Genomic DNA, 12,942 nt, shown 5'->3' with positions numbered 1-12,942 from the left:
ATACTGCTTTGTGGCAGATTTGGTTATATCTCTATTGATATAGCTGCAGAGAGACAAGACCAATTTGCCTTTACTTGGAAAGAATGACAATGGACCTTCACAGTATTTATTACCACAAGGCTATTGGCATAGCCCACCTTGTGTCATGGGCTGGTGGCTGCTGACCTGGATAAATGGAAACAGCCAGAGGTGTTTCGTATGTACCATTACATTGATGGTATGCTAACCAGTGACCCTCTTTCAGAATGGGTGATTGCTGGGTGGTCAATGAGGGCAAATCACAAGGACATGGATTATCTGTTAGGTTCTTGAAGGTTGTTTGGTAGGGTAAAATGAAATTTATTCCTGATGTGGTTATAGATAAAATCCAGGCATTCCCCATGCCTACTACAGTAAAAGTTACAGAAATTCCTAGGCCTGTTGGGTATTGGTGAACATTCATACCCAACGTGGCTCAGTTACTGCACTCCCTATATAACCTTATTTGGAAGGAGGTTCACTGGGATTGGACTGAGCGGGCACAAGGTGCTTTTGCAGCAGCTAAAAGAGCTGTCAAGATGGCACAAGCCTTGAATGTGCTTGACCCCACCAAGCCCTGTGAGTTTGATGTCCATGTTATCTCCGAGAGGTATGGATGGGGCTTGTGGCAACAGACAAAGTGCTATGGCAACCTATTGGGTCTTGGTACTAGTTGTGGAAAGGTACTGAAGTGTTACTCATTAGTGGAGAAAGAGTTGGCAGCTGTGTATGCCACCCTCCTGGAAACTGAGTGTATTACAACCACAACTCCAGTTACGGTCAAGACAATGTATTCCATTACAGGATGGGTGAGAGATTGGGCAACAAAACCATATAGTGGTATGGCCTGCACCTCCACTCTGGCAAAGTAGAGTGCATACTTGCAACAATGCTGTATTTTTTTTTCTTTTTATAAATACAGAGAGAGAGTCAGAGAGAGGGATAGATAGGGACAGATAGACAGAAACAGAGAGAGATGAGAAGCATCAATCATTAGTTTTTCATTGCGACACTTTAGTTGTTCATTGATTATTTTCTCATATGTGCCTTGACTGCGGGCCTTCAGCAGATCGAGTGACCACTTGCTCGAGCCAGCGACCTTGGGTCCAAGCTGGTGAGCTTTTGCTCAAACCAGATGAGCCCACGTTCAAGCTGGCGACCTCACGGTCTCAAACCTGGGTCTTCCGCATCCCAGTCTGACGCTCTATCCACTGCACCACCACCTCGTCAGGTAATGCTGTACTCTTAGCACCAGCCTATTGAGGGCAGAACTGCAGGAAGTCTTGAGTCCAGTCACCTATGCGACCCTAGAATCAGGTTCAGCTGGGGCTCAGAAGGCAGAACCTCAGATCAGTCTCTACCAGAAGGGGAAGACACTCATTCTCAAGGGTGCCTGGTATACTGATGATTCTAGCAGGGGGCCAACCTGCTAGGTGGACAGCTATAGCCTTCCATCTGGCCACTGAGACTATCTGGATGGACACAGGTATGGGCCAAAGCAGCCAATGGGTGGAATTAAAAGCTGTATGGCTAGTTGCCTGTTTGAACCTTCACCTCTAGTGATTTGCACTGACAGCTGGGCTACTGTGGACTGACCCTTTGGATACTATGTGGCACATTAACCAGTGAATGGTAATGCATCATCCTCTATGGGGTCAGGCCATGTGGTGGCAGAACTTATGGGGAATAGGACACCAAAAGCAAGTGACAGTATATCATGTCACGAGGCATGCCCCTCTAGCCCATCCTGGGAATGATGAGGCAGAAACCTTGGCAAGGGTGTGATGGTTGGAGACGGCACCTGCAGGTGGTGTGGCACAGTGGCTCCACTGGTGTCTGTTCCATGTGCAGCAGAAAACTATGTGGGCTAAGGTTAAGGTGTGGAACTTTAATCATAGCCCACATAGCCCACCCTATTGTAGAGGTACTTGCAGCTTGCAATCAATGAGCAGTATGTTCCAAGGAGCACCCTCGGAGACAATTGGCATCATCTGGACAGATCCATAGAGGTTGTGCTCTGCTAACACAGTGGCAGACAGACCTCACTGGACCCTTACCAATGTCAGACAGGTACCAGTATGCAGTCACCTGTGCAGATACTGCCACCAGTCTACTTGATGCTTACCCTGCCCATAACCCAGACCAGAGGGCAGTCATATAGGCTCTAGACTGCCTGAGTGCTGCCTATGGGCAGCCACTAGTCCTTGAAAGTTATAGTGGTACCCATTTCACTGGTTCAATGGTGAAGCAATAGGCTCAAGACCTGGGAGTGGACTGGAAGTACCATGTTCCCTGCCATCCATAGGCCTCTGGTGTCACTGAGTAGTATAATGGATTCTTAAAGCAAGGCCTGTGACAAGAGGGGGGCACTAGCTCCCTTACTGAATGAACGTACCACTTGTAGACAGTATGACAGACCCTGATGGGGGGAACTGGCACCTGTGGAGGCCCCCCTGCAACAGATAGCTGCTCCCATACAGTTGCAGATATGCACCCAGGACACTTCAATGGACATGGCCCTGGACTGTACAGCCCCCCCCCCCCCATGATGGGTGGCCTTGTTGGCACCATAGGGTTGGGGGCTAAAGGTGGACCTCCAGTTAACTCCTTGGGCAACTGGCATGTGGCCGCCTAAGTTGGAAGTATGTCTTCCCTTTTATCACTTGGGTGCCTTTGTAACTTGATTGCTGTAGTCTGTACTGTTTCTGTTTATGTAATGTACCTCACTCCTTGCACAGGAACCATCGTAGAAGATATCTGTCACATAGATTGTATGGTGAGCAACCCAAAAGGGGTGGAGAGTTGCAAAAACATCTGTGTTAGGCTTGCTTGCACTTTTTTTTTTCTTTTCTTTTTTTTAGAGAGACAGAGAGAGAGTCAGAGAGAGGGATAGATAGGGATAGACAGACAGGAACAAAGAGAGATGAGAAGCATCAATCATTAGTTTTTCATTGCAACACCTTAGTTGTTCATTGATTGCTTTCTCATATATGCCTTGACCGTGGGCCTTCAGCAGACCGAGTAACCCCTTGCTCGAGCCAGAGACCTTGGGTCCAAGCTAGTGAGACTTGCTCAAACCAGATGAGCCCACACTCGAGTCGGCAACTTTGGGGTCTCAAACCTGGGTCTTCCGCATCCTAGTCCGACGCTCTATCCACTGCGCCACCGCCTGGTCAGGCCTTGCTTGCACTTTGCATTAGTGCACGAGCATGTGGTAGAGCCACATGTGTATAGTCTATGTAAGGCAGGTGCTTTTCTTGGCACGGATTGTTTGCTGCCACTGTGAGGGGCTGTTTGGCAGATCACTTGCCTGATGCCACGAGGACAGGTTTTCCCCTGCTTGTTTACTCACCTGCCATCACAAGAATCTAGTAAAAGGGAATAGCCCAACACCTCCTGGCTTCACAGTTCTTCTACCATCTGCTTGAATCCAATGTGAACCTGCCTGGCCTTGGCCACTGACATTATTACACTATCCCAACTTTTTTTCTTTTCCATTTGCATGAAATATCTTTTTCTATCCTTTCCTTTTAGTCTGTATGTATATTTCGTTCTGAGATGGGACTCTTGCAGACAGTATATATACTGGTGTATGTCTTGTTTTCCTATCCATTTAGCTACCCTATGTCTTTTGATTGGAGAATATAAGTCATTTATATTTAAAGTTATGGCCTGACCTGTGATGGTGCAGTGGATAAAGCGTCGACCTGGAAATGCTGAGGTCGCCGGTTCAAAACCCTGGGCTTGCCTGGTCAAGGCACATATGGGAGTTGATGCTTCCAGCTCCTCCCCCCTTCTCTCTCTCCATCTCTCTCTCCTCTCTCTCCCTGTCTCTCTCTCTCCTCTCTAAAAATGAATAAATAAATAAAATAAAAAAATTAAAAATAAACTTAAAAAAATAAAGTTATTATTGATAGGTATATATTTACTGCCATTTTAGTCTTTTAACTATGTTCCTATTTTTTTTTCTTCACTTTATTAAAGTAGGGCCTTTAATATTTCTTACAGTATGGGTTTGGTAATAACAAACTCCTTGAGTTTTTTCTTGCTTGGAAAGCTCTTTATTTCTCCTTCAATTTTCAATGATAGCATTACTGGTTAAAGTAGCCTTGGTTATCGGTACTTGCTTTTTATCACCTTGAATATTTTATGCCAATCCATTCAACCTGAAACGTTTCTGTTGAGAAATCAACTGACAGTCTTGTGGGATTATCCTATCTTTCTCTTACAACTTTTAAGATCCTCTCTTTGTCTTTAACCTTTGCCATTTTAACTGCGATGTTTCTTGGTGTGGTCCATCTTGTTTGGGACTCTCTGTGCTTCCTGGACTCCTATGTCTTTTACTTTTACCAACTTAATGAAGTGTTTTGGTCATTTTTTAAAATGGGTTCTTGATCCCTTGCTCTCTCTTCTCATTCTGGTACCCCTATGATATGGATGTTGTTTGTTATGCTTCATGTTGCCCTAAAGGTCCCTTAAATCTCCTCATTCTTTCTTCTGCTTTTTTTTCTGCTCTGATTGGATTTTTTTCTACCTTGTCTTCCAAACTGCTGACTCAATCTTCGGCTTCATCCAACCTCTTTATTCCTTGCAGTGTATTCTTGATGGCAGATACAGTATTCTTCATTTCTGAGTGGCCCGTCCTTTTCATGCTGTTGTAGCTCTCACTAGCTCCTTAAGCATCCTTATAACCATTGTTCTGAACTTTGTACCTGATAAATTGCTTGCCTACATTTCATTTAGCTCTTTTTCAGGAGAGTTCTTCCATTCATTCATTTGGGTATGTTTCTTTGTTTCCCCATTTTGGTTGCATCTTTGTGTTTGTTCCTATGTATTAGATAGATCTGCTATGATTCCCAGTCTTGGTAGGGAGTAGGTATCCTGTTAGATCCAGTGGTACAGTCTTCTTGATTATCTGAGCTGGCTGCTCCAGGAATGTCCCTTGTATGGGTTATGTGGGCCCTCCTGTTGCAATTGAAGCTTGATGGCTATTGGTCCATTTGTGTGTGAGACTGCCCGTCAGGCTACTAGCTGTGAAGTTCAACCCCAATCACAGTGTGCAAGCTCCCGTGCAGGTGCCAACCACATTTGGAGGGTTGTCTCAGGAGGGTTTGGTGCCTGTGAAGATCTCCCTTTGGCTATGCTACTTGTGAAGCTAACTGATCCTTCTTTGATGTTGTCTGGAGCTGGCCATTGGGTGAATTAGTTCTGGGCCTCTAGTGCAGTCCAGTGTAAGTTGTTGCCTGCGACTGGCCCTTGGCAACTGTTTGGAGTGAAAAGTAATCCACAGTTCGTGGGTACCCCTGCTCAGCCTGACTGGACATGGTAAAGACTAAGCTGCACACCAAGGCTGGCTTTTACAAGCACTAGGCCCAGGGGCAGGTCAGTAAAAGTCCCAAGTCACCCCAAGATCTACCTCCACCTGCCTCCTTCTGCTGGCTGCCTGTTAGGCTCATACACTGAAAGAGCCTCTGGCTGCACTCCTCGGCAGAGCCTAAGCTCCAAAGGGTGGTGTGAGAGGGAGCCCAGAGAATGAGCTAATGCTTTCCCTCAGGCTGATGCTGCAGAGGGGACTACTCCATCCAAGAAAGATGAAGTTTGTAGTATGGAAAAACGACTCAGCACAGGGATCTTGGCAGCTGTCCTTTAAGCTGTCTCCCAGGGTCACAAACCCGATTCTCCTCACCCGTGTCTAATCCACTCCAACCTCCCACTGCTGGAGTATAGGGTGTGCATGAACCTTTAAGACTCTTATCTTTTTCTGCTGAGCAAAAACAATGCTGCTTTTCACAGTTAGATGTTATGAAGCCACCTCTTCCTGGCTCCAATGTTCTGGGTTGGAGAGCCTGACTTGGGATTGAGACCCCATGCTTCTCAGGGGGAACCCCCCACAGCTGAGATATCTCTCTGGAACTTCAGCACAGCCCATGGGAAGTAAGTCAGCCCTTTTCATGTCTCCATCCTTCCTACCAGTATCAATGTGGCTTCTTCTATAAATCCTTGGCTATATGACCTCTGTTCAGCTAGTCATCAGGTGGCTTTTCACGATGATAGTCTATAATTTAGTTGTAATTCCTGTTTGGTTCTGGGAGAAGGTGAGTATAGCTTCCACCTACTCTGCCACCATCTGGATTTACCACCCAACAGGCAAATTATTTAAATGTAAAAAATACATAGTTAATTAAAAAAAATAATTTTTAGATGGGAAAGAATCTTTGAAGCATAACACCTTGAAAAGTATAAAGGGACAGTCCATTACATTTGATTGGCCCCCATACACTTCTACAAACAAAATCTATCCTGAGAAACCAGAAAAAAATTGTAAGAAAAAATTTTAAGTTAATATCTTTATAATAAAAGGAGTGAAAAAATATGGAAAACTCAGAAAAGTGGGCAACAGATATAAACAGGTAGTCAAAAGCTGAACCACCAGTGGCAAATAAAACATGAAAAAGATACCTGACCTCCCTAGTTCTCAAGACTGTAAACTTGAAAATAGTTGTGTAGTTTATCAGATTGAAAAATACCGAGCATGCTCATTGTGACATCACAACACCTGTGCAGAATGTGCCTACTGTGATACAATGGTCCCCAAACTTAGCCTGCAGAAATAATTGGAAAAGAATACAAAGAGGTAGAAGGATGGTTATAATATGAAAACACTTAAGTTAATAAGTATTGGTTAAACCTGACCAGGCAGTGGCGCAGTGGATAGAGCGTCGGACTGGGATGCCGAGGACCCAGGTTCGAGACCCCGAGGTCACCAGCTTGAGTGCGGGCTCATCTGGTTTGAGCAAAAGCTCACCAGCTTGGACCCAAGGTCGCTGGCTCGAGCAAGGAATCACTCAGTCTTCTGAAGGCCCGTGGTCAAGGCACATGAGAAAGCAATCAATGAACAACTAAGGTGTCACAATGCGCAATGAAAAACTAATGATTGATGCTTCTCATCTCTCTGTTCCTGTCTGTCTGTCCCTGTCTACTCCTCTCTCTGACTCTCTGTCTCTATAAAAAAAAAAAAAAAAAGGTATTGGGTAAATAAATGTGCTACATTCATAAAATGGAATACTATGCAGCCACTTAAAATGGCTGTGACTAAGGGCTATGTGTGACATGTTCTTTAAAAAAAATTATATATAGGCCCTGGCCAGTTGGCTCAGCGGTGGAGCATCGGCCTGGCGTGCGGGGGACCCAGGTTCGATTCCCGGCCAGGGCACATAGGAGAGGCACCCATTTGCTTCTCCACACCCCCCCTTCCTTTCTGTCTCTCTCTTCTCCTCCCGCAGCCAGGGTTCCATTGGAGCAAGGATGGCCCGGGCGCTGGGGATGGCTCCTTGGCCTCTGCCCCGGGCGCTAGAGTGGCTCTGGTCGTGGCGGAGTGACGCCCCGGAGGGGCAGAGCATCGCCCCCTGGTGGGCAGAGCATCGCCCCCTGGTGGACAGAGCATCACCCCTGGTGGGCGTGCTGGGTGGATCCCGGTCGGGCGCGTGTGGGAGTCTGTCTGACTGTCTCTCCCTGTTTCCAGCTTCAGAGGAACGCAAAAAATAATAATAATAAAAAATAAAAATAAATTTAAAAAAATTATATATAGTGCACTTTAAATAATCATATTTTGGTTAAAAAAATAACTCTAAACATCTCTCTCTAAAATACAGAAACATACAGCCTACTTAATCATGTGCTAGAAAAATGTATACCAAAATATAATACTGAATTATTTGACTCTGAGTAATGGAAATACGTGTGACATTTAGTTTCTTTTCAAAAATACACCTTTTATTAAAAAAATTTTTCAACATGCAAAACACAAAAACACTATTAAAAAAAAGAGGGAGGAGAGATTACAAAAGAAAAAAAGCTGACCTGAGCATGGAGGGATTGGGGAAGCTTTAGTCTTCAGATCCAAACATGTGGCAGGCAGAAGGCCAGGCAGTGGCCTAGCCACAGATACAGATGCCCTTCTTGCCCTGAAGAGGGGGTCAAGATGGGGATGTGTCAGGGTGTCTGTCCCCCTCAGACACTGAGAGTTTAAGCCTCAGTCCTAGTCACTTGCTCCCATCCTGAGAGGGCTGCCCTGCTCCTCTGTACCTTCCTACTTTCATTTGTGCTGCATTTTATCAGCCTGATTTCACAAACCTCTCCTGACTCTACCATCCTAATCCCCATCCAATTTTTTGGGACTTTTAGACTTATCTGCTCAGTTTTTGCTGTGTCTATTCTTGGCCACTTCTAACTCATGATCTGGATGTTGCTAGACTGATAATTCTCAAACTCTGGCCTGATCATTTCACTGTATCTCCAAGAGCTTCTCAAAGCTCAATGGACAATGCTAAACCCTTTAGCAGGGCACCAGTGGCCTAACATCTGAGCCCAGCTTCCATCTTCTCCGTCTTCACGGAGCATCCTATGCTCCAGCCACAGAGAACTGCTTCCTGTCCCCAGCATATCATGCTTTCTGTATGCCCCTGCCCAAGCTATTTCTTCAGCTTTCCCCAGTGGCTTCCCCTTCTGCTCCAGCACAGCACCTTGCACAGCCCTCTGTCAGACACCTTTTGTCCCTGTCTGCAGATCCTCTGTAAAACCCCTGGCCTAGAGAAGTCATTCCATCTGGAGCCAAATCCCCGCTTTACCTGAGAATCCAAGTCTTCTCCTTTTAAGCAGAGATTGGCATCAAGAACATTGAGTCCCACCAGCAGACCGACGATCACCATCCCCTCTTCCTCCATCATTAATGCCTCTGGCTCATAGAACTCACTGCAAGAGATTGGTGGCCAGGGGAGCCGCTCAGAAATGCCCTCACCACCCCTTTTCCCCATCCCATCCCACCTTTCCACCTCTTAGCTCAAGGCCTGGTTGCCAGAAGCTCCCTTGTGTGAATTTCCTTTTGTCTTTCATTTCCTACTCCCACTCAAGTACCACTGTTCCTTCTCTGGCCTCTCCTCGCTTCCTATGGCTTAGAGAGGGCTCCTCCTGCCTCTGGCCTATGATGAATTCTTCATTTGGATGCTGGACCTCAGCCCTTCTCATCTCCTTTTGGTTCCTGCGTTCCTGACCATCACTCTGCCCCTCTTGTCCCCACGGGCTCCTTCTTCCCTGTTGCTGTGAACAACTTCCACAACATATCCCAACATCCAATAGTATAACTATTCCCTCTTCTATGCATCCCATGGAGAAACACTGGCTGCTCTTCTTTACTGCCGTCACCTTGTCATTTGTAGTGGGGCTTCATCCTGTCTTTGATAACTTCTGGTCACCACTGATTAGCTAAGTTTCCAATGCATGTGTGCACGTATGAGATAAAAAATATGTACCTCAGAGTTACTCAGTGTAACTGTGCTCAGACAACAAAGGACATGACATATTTGAAATCAGTATTCACCATGTAAAAATATATTCAATAATAAGTCATGACTTGAAAACAATGAAAAGTTTGGGATTGCAGGTCATACTGTAAAAGATATTTTTATTTCAACTAGATAAGAGAATTAACTCTAGAAGAATTCTTTCCTAATGAAGTCCCATATTCTAGAGAAAATTAACTTTATAATGATTACTTTTGCTTATATTTATAAATATCAAATGTGAACCAGTCATAAATTTCAGAGATAGCCAGTTAATCCTTACTGATGCTAAGAGATATAAAATTTTACACACTGGATATGCAATACTAAAATAGGTACTATATATTACAAAAAGAATCTAGTTTTAAAGTCATTTTTTCCTGTTATCATAGAATCTAAAAAACAATTTTATTGAAATTTAATGGGAGTACATTGTCAGCTACTTTATCTTAGGTATTTTTAAAGAATTATTTTCAAAATAACTTTTAAAAATGAAAAATAATACAAATCTTCATTTATTGATATCAACTTTCAGATATCATTATTCAGAAATGAAATAGCACTATTTTAAAAGTAAACCAAAGAACAGTTATGATTAATAATTTGAATAATAACTCTGTACATTAGACTTATATTTAATGAAAAGCAAGACAGCAAAGATAGGTGATGAAATACCTTAAGAGATGTTTATTGTCTATCAGCACTTTCAGATAGTCTGCCAATTTCTTCTGCATGAGTGCAAGATAAAGCCACGCTCTGCCTCTTCCCACAGCAGTTCTAGAATTCAAACAGATAATCAAACTATTTTGGAAACAATAACAAAAAGACAAGTAAGCCCAAGAGATACACACATTCATGCTTGTGAATGAACAGAGCATTGTAAGAAGAGCTGCTTTGTGAGGTGAGGGTACACACTATCTGGGAAGGCAATTAATATTAATAAGTATTAATATATAGCAAATCAGTTTGTTCCAGTAATCAGATTTTTGTGGCTTAAGATTTTTTTCTCTTTTGTCATAATTAAAACAAAAAACAACAGCCTGACCTGTGGTGGCGCAGTGGATAAAGCATCAACCTGGAATGCTGAGGTCGCCGGTTCAATACCCTGCACTTGCCTGGTCTAAGGCACATATGGGAGTTGAAGCTTCCTGCTCCTCCCCCCTTTCTCTCTCTCTCTCTCTCTCTCTCTCTCTCACTCTCTCTCTCTTCTCTAAAATGAATTAAAAAAATTAAAAAAAAAAACACCCAAAAAGCACATGCCCATGAAACAAACTTTAAACAGTAGTATCCAGATGTGTATAGTGAGCCAATTGCCTTCCCAGATAGTGTGCTCCCCTACCCCTCAAAGCAGCTGCATAATATTTTGAGCCTGGCTGGTGGTAGCACATTGGATAGAGCATTGACCTGGGATGCTGAGGTCCCAGGTGCAAAACCCCAAGGTCCCCGGCTTGAGCACGGGCTCACTGGCTTAAGTGTGGAATCATCAACATGATCCTGGGGTCTCTAGCTTGAGCAAGGGGTCACTGGCTTGGCTGAAGCTAACAGGTCAAGGAACGTATGAGAAGCAATCAGTGAACAACTAAAGTGACACAGCTATGAGTATCTGATATGGAAAGGTCTAAAATATAATATGAAATGAAAAATGCCTACAGAACAGTATGTACAGTTTAATACTTAATTTTCCACCTGCCCCCCTTCCCCATACGTTAACATACTGTTTTTAGTTTAGGTTGACTCGCACAACATTTTTATACACATGAAAAATATAAATTCTTTTTTCTCCCCTTTGTACAAATAAAAAAATTAGCATGTTATACATGCTGTCCAACAACTTGTTATTTCACAGCTCTGCAGCAACAGGGCTTGGTGGGATTTAAGAGGGTTTCAGTCCAATAGACCCGTGTTCTCTTTCTGGCTATCCCTCACTTCTTGCAAAGGGACCGAGGACAAGTAACTCACCTGCTCTGAGTCTCACTTTCCATACCTATCATTGGGGATACCAAAAAATTTCCTAGAGGCTTGTTGTAGAGGAGTAAATGAGGTAATGAAATGTCCTTAGCATAATACCTGGCACATGACACACCTTTAGTAAATAGTGGCTATTATTATTGTCTGAAAACAGAGCAGGCTGGCTCCACAAGAAAAGGGTCAAAGAGAGACTGAACAGTCCCTGGGGCTCTTTGCTCAAGGATCTCTAGGGCCTCTTCTAAATGAGATTCCATGTCGTTGCCTTGTTTGTGTTCTGTCCAGTTATTTATTTATTTATTTTTTATTTTGAGCCTATTATAGGGATCCCAAGGGCAAACCTGACATGGCAAATGATTTGTTAGTCCCAGCCTTTTCACAAATGTCCCTTGTCCTGGAATAAAAAATCTGGCCCAAACTGTATTATTCATAAAATTATATCTGAAAAAGTGATTCCAGGAGTGTAACAATGATTCCTTTTCCTCCTATAAATGCTCTTCACATGACAATGCCTTTTCACCCTATGTGACCTTGTGTGACAAGCAGGAATCACTGCCCCTATTTTAAAGAAAAGAAAACTGAGGCTCAGAAAGGGGCAAATCTTGCTCAAGATCATGTGGGAAATGAGCAGCAGAGCTGACTAAGAGTGTAGCTCATGCAACTTGTTTTAAATTAGAAAATGTTTTATCAGCAAGGAATTGATAAATGAGTAAATATTCAATACCCATTTTTTAAAAACATCAAATAAGTGTAATGACTTCTTACTCACTTTAATTCTGGCAGATTTCTGACACTAGTAGCTATATCTGATGCTTCTGGACAAAGTTTCTCCACCATCTCCAAAGGACCAAAGAAAGATTTATTTTGGCCAATAAAACTCTTCTTAACTAAAAGGGAAAACAAAAGTGTTAGTCATAAGAACAGGTTGTCTCAGGGGTCCACAGTCTCTCTTATAAAAGCCAAATAAATGCTTTTGATTTTAATATCTTCACTTAATTCTTCAGATTTAGTCTTAGGGACTGCTGGAAGCCAGGTAACAAATGAGCTCACCCTTCTTCTGGAGACAGGGATTCTCTGATGTACCTACTATGCTCTTTCTCCAAGTATTTACTGCTCATGAAATAAAAAGTGTCCCTGGCTGGTTGGCTCAATGGTAGAGTATCCGCTCAGTCTGTTGATGTCCCAGGTTCAATTCCAGTCAGGGCACACAGGAAAAGTACCTACCTGCTTCTCCACTCCTCTCCTCTTGCTTCTCTCTCCTGCAGCCATGGCTCATTAGAGTGAGCTGGCCCCAGGCACTGAGGATGGTTGCATGGCCTCCACTTCAGGCACTAAAAAATGGCTCTGGTTGCAAACTGAGCAAGGGCCCCTCCCTAGTGGGCTTGCCAGGTGGATCCCGGTTAGAAGGAAGGGAGGAAAAAAGGAAGGAAGGGAGGGAGGGAGGGAGGGAGGGAGGGAGGGAGGGAGGGAGGGAGGGAGGGAGGGAGGGAGGGAGGAAAAGTGAGAGAGAAGGAAAGAAAGAAAACAAGTGCCTCATTCCATCACTTGTGAAATATACATACTTCCCCTTTCTCCTTTCTACCTGATACCAAAATCAATGCTTGATTTCAATTGGATATTA

At 43.8% G+C, this 12,942-nt stretch overlaps 1 protein-coding gene across 1 annotated transcript in view; it reads right to left on the bottom strand.

Moving 5' to 3' along the window:
* The window catches only part of RUFY1 (RUN and FYVE domain containing 1), a 114,133-nt gene that overhangs the window by 67,835 nt on the left and 33,356 nt on the right, over positions 1 to 12,942 (bottom strand). The window contains exons 3-5 of the mRNA XM_066278519.1: positions 12,091 to 12,208; positions 10,032 to 10,133; positions 8,646 to 8,769 (exon numbers count right to left, since the gene is read on the bottom strand). Coding sequence (XP_066134616.1) covers positions 8,646 to 8,769; positions 10,032 to 10,133; positions 12,091 to 12,208 — 344 coding nt within the window. The remainder of the gene's footprint in view (positions 1 to 8,645; positions 8,770 to 10,031; positions 10,134 to 12,090; positions 12,209 to 12,942) is intronic.

The sequence above is a fragment of the Saccopteryx bilineata genome, chromosome 4 (assembly GCF_036850765.1).
Source record: "Saccopteryx bilineata isolate mSacBil1 chromosome 4, mSacBil1_pri_phased_curated, whole genome shotgun sequence".
Lineage (NCBI taxonomy): Eukaryota > Metazoa > Chordata > Mammalia > Chiroptera > Emballonuridae > Saccopteryx > Saccopteryx bilineata.
Note: the sequence above shows the minus strand (reverse complement) of the source record. Positions and strands in the feature narration are given on the sequence as shown.